Source organism: Pomacea canaliculata, linkage group LG14 (assembly GCF_003073045.1).
Source record: "Pomacea canaliculata isolate SZHN2017 linkage group LG14, ASM307304v1, whole genome shotgun sequence".
Lineage (NCBI taxonomy): Eukaryota > Metazoa > Mollusca > Gastropoda > Architaenioglossa > Ampullariidae > Pomacea > Pomacea canaliculata.
In genome coordinates this window covers 8,592,029-8,602,894 of record NC_037603.1, presented here as the reverse complement: position 1 = coordinate 8,602,894, position 10,866 = coordinate 8,592,029, and the positions used below count along the sequence as shown (strand labels likewise).

Sequence of the window (10,866 nt, the reverse complement as noted above, 5' to 3'; positions counted from 1 at the left end):
TTGTACATGGCGGAGTTCTTACACCAGTACATACACTGCCGTCTTTAATGCATTTTTATTCTGAATGGTGTAGTATGTACATTCTGTAAATGCTAGTACAGTGGAACCTCGGTTAGCAAACGCCTCGGATAGCGAATATTTGGGATAACGAACAAAAATTTCGTTAAAAGTTTGTCTCGGATAGCGAACAAAATTTCGGATAACGAACAGCTACGTGAACCACACGTGACCGACCAGCATGTTCGCGCTCGAGACACAGTTACGATCGGTAGCTCCTTATTATTATATTAGCTCCAGAGCATCCTTCTTATTTAGTGATTTTTTACTTTATTTTAATAAGATAATCCTCAAAAGTGGCTCCACAGAAAAGTCTGTAGAAAAGTCTTTCCCTAGCAGTGCGATAGGCATGAAACACGGTGGAATGTATACTGCATACACATGGAACACGGTTCTGTGTGTACTGTATACAATGAACACAATGGAGTGTGTACTGTATACACATGCAACACAATGGGGTGTGTACTGTACACACATGGAACATGATGCCGACCTCTTCCTGCCTTATTTATTCCTCTGTCCTTTTTAAACATTGAAAGATGACAAACATGAGATGGAAGTTTGTGTTGACTAAAGCCGGTATATACGAATATCTTATTTGATGTAACACGCAACACAGAGTAGACTAGTGGTTATCAGGCTGAGGATAACTTTCTAGTTCATGTCTCTGTGCTAACAATCCATTTTGTCGTCTCCGTCAACACTGAATCACTTCCCTTTGTATTTCCTGCACTTTTGTTTATGATAACACTTATTCGTCAAAACTGTTTAAATGGTTAGCGGCAGACACCATAAATACATTTTTGCATTGATCTCGTAGTCTTCATTAAGATGATAATGATGGCGCTGATGATGCTGCTGCTACTGCTGATGATGATGGAAACAAAACTATTAAGGAGAAATATAGTGCATTTCCCCATTTTTACAGTAAGATCAATCCGTAACACTGGAAAAAGTAAAACTGAAATACATAAATATAGACTCAAAATAAACAAAACACACATACCAAACATATCAACAAAAACATATATACAGACACACCAACAAAAACCAAAAAAAGGGAGAAAGAACCCGCAGTCGTGGCAGGAGGAGAAAAGAGTACTCTGAACACGTAGTTGAATGTTTTGTTTTGAAAGATCTTCAAGGGGCAGCACAAGCGAGACAAGAGCACAATTCTGTTAGTAAACACGCAGTAAACAAGCAGTCAAGAAAAGTCTGAGGAGCATGTTGCAGGATGGTACAAAACGCATTTCTCGCCAGAAGGTCAGTCGACATCTTGACACACAGAACGTAGCCCAAGAACACGAAGGTTAGGACATCAACGACAGAAGGTTGATGACTGGATGTCCGGAGCCCAAACAGTCACAGTTGCAGTGGAGAACATGTCTCGAGAGCAACACACTGTCCATGACACGGCCAAACGATTCCCAGACTGCAGAAACCGTTAGTGAGTGAAAGTTCAAACAAACAAACCAAATAGGTAAACATTTATTTATGACGTTGTGAAAGTGGGAGGGCTAAGGTTTTACAGACCACGCTTTGCTCGAGGGCAGTTTCTTGTGAGGTGGGGGTAGGGGTGGAAAGCTGCCCGTCTTATCTCCCTCTCACTGCTTTACCTTCCTATTCCTGACAGGTAGGTCGTGTTGAGGGAAGTTGGCGGAGGGGGAAGCTTATTGCCTCTATTCAAAGTAAGAGACATGAAGCAGTCTTCGCAGGCAGTTCATCTCAAATGTCTGGACTTTTCTCTCCGTGTTGGTCAACAGAGTCCACGTTTCGCACCTGTACAACAGGATGGGTTGGACCAAGGACTTGTTTGGCTTAAATTTGTTAGCGAAGCTGATATTCCAGCTGTCATTAGCACCTACTCACTGGCTCATTAATCAGGACTTAGTTTGCCAGCTATTTCTCTACCCAACTTAGAGTTTTACTCATGAGAAAATTGCTGATATCCATGAATACGACGTCTGACCTAGCCTTCCTTAAGACTTAATTCTGGCCGAACTGTATTGTAAGCAGAAAAAACCCATCTATGATCAAACCAGGTTTATATGTATAAGGAAAAGATAAAAAATGCTAAGAAACAATAATTATTTCTGCTGATCATTTTTTTAAATGAAGCAAACGATAATCTATATAGCAGTTACTTATACATTCTAATATACTTTTTGGTCTGCTTGGAACACCGTACTTTTCTTTCTTTGGAAAGCTGGTGAGCGTTTCACTCGAACTCATTCATGTCTACGTCACAGCCAGTACTGGACGTGCGACTGGACAGTCCCAGAGTTGACCATGAGCCGCTCATTCATCATTGTGATTGTGCTCACCCTCGTCACAAACGCGTTTCCAGGTAAGTTTACTGAGCTCCATTATAAAAACCAGGTAGATAGACTTTGTTGTAGGTGCATTTCGGGATACGTGTTGTGAGCTTTAACGGGCAGACAAAACGGTCAACTTTTGAACTATCAGCATACCTAAAAACCTGGCAAGGCCATCCATAGGGTATTTGGCAGATGCTTTTCTTGAAACAGTTCTTGAAATGGTCTTATTTCTTGCAGCTGGCGTCTTGCATACGTCGCAGTGTTTTGTAGACAGCATCGGCAAACCTGTTGGACAAACAGTTTCCCTCTTTCTTTCGCGTTTTAGAACTTTCTCTATTTTTGAGAATGGCTTTTGATCTGAACAAAATGGTTGCAAAAGTTAGGGACTAGCTAGGAAACTTAAACGAGGCGTTTACCCTGTGATATTACTGCCCAGCATTTAGGCTCTCGGACAAACACAAGGAATCACATCGATGAAAGACGTGGAACTAAACAGGCACAGATTGTCTAAAAAGGAAGAGAAGCAATATTTCTCGCAGCTAATGCACAATACAACACGTATTATTCTTCGAAGAACAAAAAACAAGGAATCAGAACTGCAGTGTCCACATCGAACTGAGCGGATACAGTGAGATATCAAACACTTGAAAGCTGTCAGCTCATTTCAGCTATACACAGTCTTTCGTCTTTGTGGGATACTCTCTCATCCGGAACGGATGATGCAGAGGGTTGTTACAGTTATATACCGTTAGTTCACCACACGAGAGAGATATTCTTTTATTGCCACTTCTTTGTTTTAATGGTATAGACTATAGAGTAAACAAAAGTTACGCTTTTCTTTTACATCTAACCGTCCTTCTAAAACAGATAAAATATGTTAATGTGCTGCAAGGTTCGACATAAAACAAGAAGAATTGGTGGATTCCTGCAATATCACGTGGTCAGCCTTTATGTGTACTGCAAAGATACACGAGGCAGTCTTTACAGTTTACACGATGCCTGTCCATGCCATCATGTCGAGATGAGAAGTTATAGAGATCCGCCACGTGCAGGCAGGAAGTGTACGGGTACGTGTCACGTCATCCAACGTGGCTCCGCCCAGGGAAGCGATCCATGTCACGAACTTGTGATCCACATGACAAAATTGTCTGGATGTGAGTTGTCAGCTGATGACAATATATTTATTTCGCCATCAAAACTGCAAAAGTGTGCGACAAATGTAGGACTATTGTCTACGGAGGTCCTGAATCCGTGCCAACTTAGTGGAACAATAGTTACTAACTAATTATCCTTCTGAATTGCTTGTAATGTTAGTTTTGTAGTAATTAAACACGCTTGTCGACATCATCGCAGAAGTGAAAAATCTTCAGCATTTAAATGTGATCCCCCCCCCCCCCGCCTTTTTCCGATTGAGTAGATTGATAGAGTGAAGTCTTCAGTACGGAAGTCTATCAGAGTAGGTCATCTGTACATCCTACAAGTAGTTTACTAGCTCGTGTTTGTACTCTCGCCACTAATACAGATTGCATCTTCAAGATCGGAATGCAGATATCCTTGGCAGATTCCAAATGTGCACGCACAAGTGCTTTGCATAATTTGTCAAATGTCTATCCAAATACCTGAAAGTCCGCCGACTAATGCAAAACATCTGATTTGCCTTAGTCACTCCTCTTTGAATATATGTATCAACAAATACAGTGGAACTTCTATAAGTCGGGGTTTCAGGGACCGATGAAAAAAAAATCGATTTACGGAGGGTTCGAATTAAGTAACTTTCGACTGTGGGCTTATCTTTATTCCTACATGCGCTCACGCATTATTGTTTCCAACAAACAAGTCTGTTATGGATGTCTGAAGACAATTTCTCTTCATTTCTTTTAAAAGAAAGGAGTCGATGGCAGTGAGTCAAAAATGTTTATTTGTACATTATCCCGCGACTGTCATTCATTAGGGTTCTTGGCTCCTTCAGGGTCGCAAGTGATGGCGGTTCACAGGTGTTACTGTACAGACAGGATGATATGGCAGCGCAGCGTCGATAGGGGAGAAGTACATTATTTTATACTTTTGACATATTTTCAAATGGTTCCAACATGTTGACCTGCTGAAAATTGTTTGAGTTGGGAAGTTTTTGGCTGGAACGATTCGAACTACGAGAGTTGAATGTGCATTGCTTTAATGGGAAACCAACCAATTCATGTTTAAAATTAAAGTTAGAGAATTTCGACTTACAGAAGTTCGACTGTAACCTGGAAGCACTGTATTGTTTATAACGTAGAGCTTCACGAATAAAAAGAAAGCAGAAACAGAAAAACACCCAGGGTCTCCAGAACATCTGCCATCACCATCAAAAGTGACGAACGTGTGTAACGAGGACTATGTTGATGACCACAAACCAATCATGTAACGCAGGCTGCAAACCAGAATGATGGTCATGCAGTATTCCAAAATGTAGATTAATGTAGCAGAATCGCGGGGGAAACTTTTATATTTTTAGTCAAATGTTAGCATGTTCTCAAGGCGACCACTCAAGACCTCCTACAGGAGGCACTCACATCGTCGTTGAGTGTCTACAGTCCTTCACTCTGTCCGGAGATCGAACTGATAGTCATCGCAGTTGCCATGGTTAAGAAGCAGAGATAATCTTGCAGTGGATGTATACAAAGCGAAGAAACTTTATGAAAAAAATGTACCAGTCGTTTCAACACGAAATTACTGTATAGCAGTGAGTTAGAAACGTGTATTCTCGTGTATGTGTGTGTGGGGGATGTAGAAAACAACACGCAGAACTTATAGGCATACCATGTGTCTCGTTCATGAAGCATCCCAGGGCTAAATATTCAAATTATCTGGGTTTTGGTTGTCTTTTGTCATTATAATTGCCTTTCTCGACAGACGGTCAGACCGACATATATAAATCTAGAGATAGATATTCACAGATGTAATTTCCACTTAACCAAGAGTTGTTTAAGTTTGTTTGTTTGTTGTTTGTTAGTATATATATATAATTTGCCTTCCTTTCACGTGCTAGTGTACATCTAAACGCCGCACCTTGCAGCGAACTTGTTCTACTTTTATTTGTAACTTTCCTGTGACTAGAGCACCTTCCCATGTGTAAGTGGCCCACTGGGACAAATAAAGTTGATCATCGTCATTGTCATTGACAGTATGTTTAGGGGCGACGGAAACTTCGGACAACTTCGCGCAGGAAATGTTGTTGCGCGCACACCACCGCCTGACGACGGGTCTGTACCGAGGTTTGTCGAGCAAGAAAGGCAACTTGGTTATCTCGCCATGGAGCGTCATGACGCTGCTGTCTGTGACGTTGCTTGCCGCTGACGGGCGGACAGCCAATGAAATTGGAGAACACATGTACATTCCACTTCTGAGAAGGAAAGAGATTCTGGAGGGATTCGAAAACATCAACATGTTCTCAGGTACCTTTTCTTTTTTTTACTTTGTTTATGGTAACGAGAACTAAACAAACAACAACAGAGGAGAAATATACTCTGACCCACAAGAGTGTGAATCAGACTGACCCAGGCCGCAGCCTTCTAGCAGAGCTGGACTTCGCACCACCAGCCGATTGATTGGTGTGAGACAGCACCAGCCTCTTGTCTAGGAGAAGTTTGGGCCAAAGTGGGATGTTGGGATGATGGGCCGAAGCCCATCAGTGACCTCAGCCTCCAGGATCCCATTCTCCTCCAACACAGGTCCCCCTGCACGACAAAACGCAGGGGGGCCTAAAGAAGGCTGCTGTGAGGACAGAAATCATAAAAGAAAGATTTGTGGGAAATATGAAAAAAGGGAAGGACCAAAGGGCAGAAAGATAGGATAGGAAAAAACCAGCGGCTAGTGGAAAAATAACAGATTGAAGGAATTAAGGAATAAAGGTGAAATGACACGTGAGACAGAAACATATAGTGAGGACGAAAGAGGCAGGCCACTCATTCAGAGAGAGAGAGGTTGGGTCTCTACCCCTGCACTAGGAGCCAGGCCCAAGGGGGCAACCCTTAGACTAGAGACTAATTCGTGATAGATGGATCGACTGGGTGGAGGAGGGTTTTGCTTCGCCACACGGGTATCGAACCAGTTCATCTTCGGATTAGAACAACCGTGCGCTAATCATCAGCTACCCGTTTTCTCAGCATGCGAGTGGACCTACTATATATGATGTAGCATACACATAGACCTTTTTATGGTGATGTCACATGCATGTAGACCTACTTCCCGGTGATGTAACATGGATTACACCTACTTGACGGTAACGTAACAGGCCAGTAGACCAGTTACATGTTGATGTCAATATTTCAGGAAACTCGTCCTGCGAGTCGTCATTCGAGTCAGTCAACATGGCGCTGGTTGGGGGAGGAGGATCACTCGTCCTTTCTGATCGCCTTGTGAAGATGTTACAACTCTCTCTGAACACGCACGTCAACCCCATTAACGCCTCTCACAACGACAGCGACAACAGGAGTCTTGTAGACTCACCACCCAGCACAGTCAGCACTTCTGCTGACGAAATGACCAACGAGAGAGTTAGAGAGCTCCTTGCCCACAATTTGAATTCCGACAACCACCAGGCTGAGCTGTGGCTGTTCAGTTTTGTAGCTTTCCAGGTAAGATTTCTAGATTTAAAGGTAAGATTGCTACATTCCCAGGTAAGTGTTGGATATCCTGCCGGACTAGTTTAGTGATTTGCTTCTTTTGACGGCATGTAGTTTTCTTCAGTTCAGTCAGAGGTTTTGACTGTTAAGTGATACAACAATGGTAAGTCAGTGTACATTTTATATGTCAAACGAATAATGAATCCTCTATCATGACGACAGAAGTGTGACCGGAAACAAATCCAACCTGGGTATTTGTCTAGTATTCTTCACGTGCTTGCCTGTAAGTAGCCCGATACTGCGCAGGTGCTGCCTGTAGGTGGTCCTGATACTCTTCAGGCGCTACCTGTCAGTAGTCTCAGTATTGTGCAGGTGCTACCTGTTGGTGGCCATGTGCACGTGCTGCCTGTAGGTAGCTCTTTAGCTATGCAGGTGCTGCTTAAGAGTCCATGTACACTGTCCGAAAAAACATCTGACTGAAACATTAACACAATTGAAAATATAAGAAATAGTTCCACCACCGTAACCACGAAACATATATATATTCCTTTCTCCAGCATGAGACACAAAACACTTTACATATATACAGGCTTCAAATGCGTCTTCATGAACATCTCAAACACACACACACACACGCGGTGTAGGAAACAGATTATCCGTAGAAAACCACCGACGGTCAGGCCTGTAAACAGGGGACGATCAGTAAAAGGGAGAGGGGACGGGGTTATGTCAGGGCCAAAATACGAACCGACGACATCCGAGTCTCTCAGTCGTTACAGACGTTAGTCACTGCATCACCACGTGTCAATGTGTAATGTGTAGTGTATTCTGTCCATCTCACACACAGGCAATAATTAAACAGTACACTCTCATTAAAATGATGCGCATACTGTACGAAGGTAAAAACAACATTTGTAATTTTAGAAGCAGAAGAGTTAAAAAAAAAAAGAAAAAAAAGAACTGTGGTCAGCTACATCTAGGTACCTGTTCTTTCCTTTTGTGTGCGTCTTCTCGATGTCAAGTTGTGTTGATTAGTTTGGAATTTGTTTCTTTGTATAATGTTGATCTGTTTGTTTTAGAAAAATGTAATGTTGTCAAACATTCCCTCAATCAGAATAGCCTCTATCACTAAGCAAATGATTGTTGTTGTTTTTGTTGTTGTTGTTGACAAAGGGCACGTGGTCTCACACTTTCAACCCCCGTCTGACTTACCCAGCTGCCTTTAAGGTAGACGGGCAAGAGGAAGTACGGGTACCCACCATGGTGTCGAGAGAGGTCTATCCTCGCGGCGAGTACCCGGAACTGGCCATGAGCTTGCTGGAGCTGCCGTACGGGGTGGCGAGGCGCTACGCCCTCTTCCTCCTCCTTCCTCACCAAGATGGCGGCCTTCCCGTGCTGGAGCAGCGCCTCAAGCACTTCGTACTGGAGCGTGTCCTGTCTGCTGACCATGTCCCCACTTTATCCAAAGTAGGTATCCTTATCTGCTGACTGAATATCTACCTGCTGATTGTATCCTACCTGCTGATTGTATCCTACCTGCTGACTGTATCCTACCTGCTGAGCGCGCCCGCACTTTGTCCCAATGACTACCCAGTGCCATAACCTGCTACAAACTCAAACAACAAGCAGACGTGTACATGACCCCCCTCTCCCTGTGATTGACGGGTACGTGATCATGTCCATGACACCGTTGTAACTGGTGTGCAGGTGAACGTCCATGACCACATTTAAAACGGATAAATTGGGCCTACAAAATATTTGTCCCAGAAAAGTTAAACTAACAACAACGATGAAATAAATAGGCCATTTAATTATTTGATAATAATAACTAGTACACATAGACTTATAGAGCTTCTAGTATTCTAAAAGGCGTGCTTGGTTCCGCACATACCCTGACGGAACGATAAGATTAATGATGGAGAGAATGACGATGAATGAGTTGCATAAACGTCTTTAAAAGCCTTTTTGCAAAGCTATCTTTAACAGCCCATAAGCGAATAATTAGAAGATGGCTATAACAGAAGCACAAAAAAGGTCTTTAACAGCTTATAACAGGACCAAAAAGCATCTTTAACAACCTGCTAGAGAGCCAGCAAAAAAAAAAGGAGAAAAGAACAGAAAAACGAACGTCTTGAACAGCTGAAGAAGGAGAAAAGAAAAGGTGATTGCAGTGATTGTGATGGCTATGATGCTGTAGAGTGGGAATTTTCATGTAAACAATGAAGAATATTATTTGCAGGTGTACCTGCCCAAGTTTCGACTGAAGAATGACGTTGACATCCAAGGGGTCCTAAAGAGTCTGGGGTTCAAGCGCATGTTTCTGTCGGGCGAAGCCAGCTTCTCGCGTCTTGTGGGCAAAGACCACACGGCCCACGTGAGGGACATGACCCACCTCGCGCTCATTGAGGTCAACGAGAACGGAACCGTTGCTGCTGCGGCCACAGCCTTGCGGATTCCCACGCGCCAGTACGTGGAGTACTTCCGAGTCAACCACCCGTTCATGTTTGTCTTGAGAGACAAGTTGCTTGGCATTAATCTCTTTGTCGGACGAGTCACTGACCCTCGGCAGCTTACGTGAAGCAACACTTCAATCCCATCTGACGACAAGTGGGACAGGAACTGTGTGTGTGTGTGTTTTGTACATGCGTGTGACTGTGTACAAATGCATTATGTACACGTGCTAACAAACCTTCCCAAGTAACATGACAGCAGTGACAAAGAGAGAAGCATGAAAGGAGGAGGATTCTACACGGTTAGCATGCATTAGCTGGGACATAAACTTGGGTTAGATAAACAGGGTTAGCATGCATTAGCTAAGACCTAAAGTATCTAGGCTAGGGTTAGATAAACAGGGTTAGCATGTCTTAGCTTGGACCTCGAGGGCCTGACTGAGGTCAGATTAAATTCAAAGTGTAAAGAAATTGTGAATCTCCAAATCCAAAGCAAAATAGCTCAGGGTTATTTTATAAAAGTTAAATTTCTGGTGAAATAATTGATTTGCGCCGTGAAAAATGCATATTATCGTTCACTTTGTTGTACATTTAAATATGTGCTGTGCATGAGTACATGTCATTCAAACCCTGTTTGGGCTGTACTATACATTTTGTATTTACACATTTTAGTCTATTGTATGTCATTACTTTTGTTTTAATAGAATACATGCACAACCAAATTTGTTAATAGTTTCGGGCATTTTTGAGTGTCACTTGACAAATATAACTGAGGAAAATGATGATGGCCAATCTTTAAATTCAACACAAAACTGGCATGAATGTTTTTCTGAAAGTTTCAGAAAAAAAGATGAATGTCATTCATCTGAAAACTTAAACTTACAATTTTTTTTCCTGTGAATATCTCAATTTTGTAAATCATTGAAAGTTTACAGAATAAAGTGTTTAAATATTTGAACAGAATGGTGTGTGTGTGTACTTATTGTTTGTGAGAGAGTAAGCTCTCCTGTGGTTGTTTATGTCTAAAACAATATATATATATATCTCCAAACTCCCTCATTCTGTCCTCCCTCCCACAAACACACTCACATACGGACAACGGACGTCCTCCCCCTGAGCTGCTAAGCAGTGGAACTCTCTTCCACATCACCACTCGGACTACAAGGCATATCTCTTCACAAAGTACTGTCCCTGAAATACTACTCTTATATTACTGTCTATCGTGTCTGTAACGATGCACGGTTCAAATCCCAATGGCTCCTGAATTTGTTGAAACACGGGTAGAATAGCTTCAAGCGCGGGTAGATTAGCGTGTGCAAGTATGGGTAGAATAGCGGCACGTTCTGGTAAAGCCACGTGACGTGTGACGTTAGCCCACATATGACATCACATCGTGACGCAGTAAGAATTGTAGATTTTCTTGTGGACACGTGACGT

At 42.6% G+C, this 10,866-nt stretch overlaps 1 protein-coding gene across 2 annotated transcripts; it reads left to right on the top strand.

Annotated features, from left to right (window-relative positions):
* Positions 1 to 2,269: 2,269 nt before the first annotated feature.
* On the top strand, positions 2,270 to 10,392 carry LOC112555256 (leukocyte elastase inhibitor-like). Of its 2 annotated transcripts, none has more exons than XM_025223571.1 (5): positions 2,270 to 2,404; positions 5,540 to 5,809; positions 6,687 to 6,991; positions 8,153 to 8,446; positions 9,219 to 10,392. In XM_025223571.1, the coding sequence occupies exons 1-5, from the start codon at positions 2,347 to 2,349 to the stop codon at positions 9,555 to 9,557; spliced, it is 1,266 nt and encodes a 421-aa protein (XP_025079356.1). In that variant the 5' UTR covers positions 2,270 to 2,346; the 3' UTR covers positions 9,558 to 10,392. The 2 variants fall into 2 exon arrangements, with proteins under 2 accessions (XP_025079356.1, XP_025079357.1); XM_025223572.1 differs by having other exon boundaries at positions 2,281 to 2,404; positions 5,549 to 5,809.
* Positions 10,393 to 10,866: the final 474 nt, after the last annotated feature.

Excerpts from the sequence above, each read along its gene's own strand:
- LOC112555256 (XM_025223571.1), top strand. The coding sequence starts at position 2,347 with ATGAGCCGCTCATTCATCATTGTGATTGTGCTCACCCTCGTCACAAAC. Across the intron at positions 5,810-6,686 it reads AAACATCAACATGTTCTCAG|GAAACTCGTCCTGCGAGTCG; the intron begins GTACCTTTTCTT and ends TCAATATTTCAG. Across the intron at positions 8,447-9,218 it reads ATGTCCCCACTTTATCCAAA|GTGTACCTGCCCAAGTTTCG; the intron begins GTAGGTATCCTT and ends TATTATTTGCAG.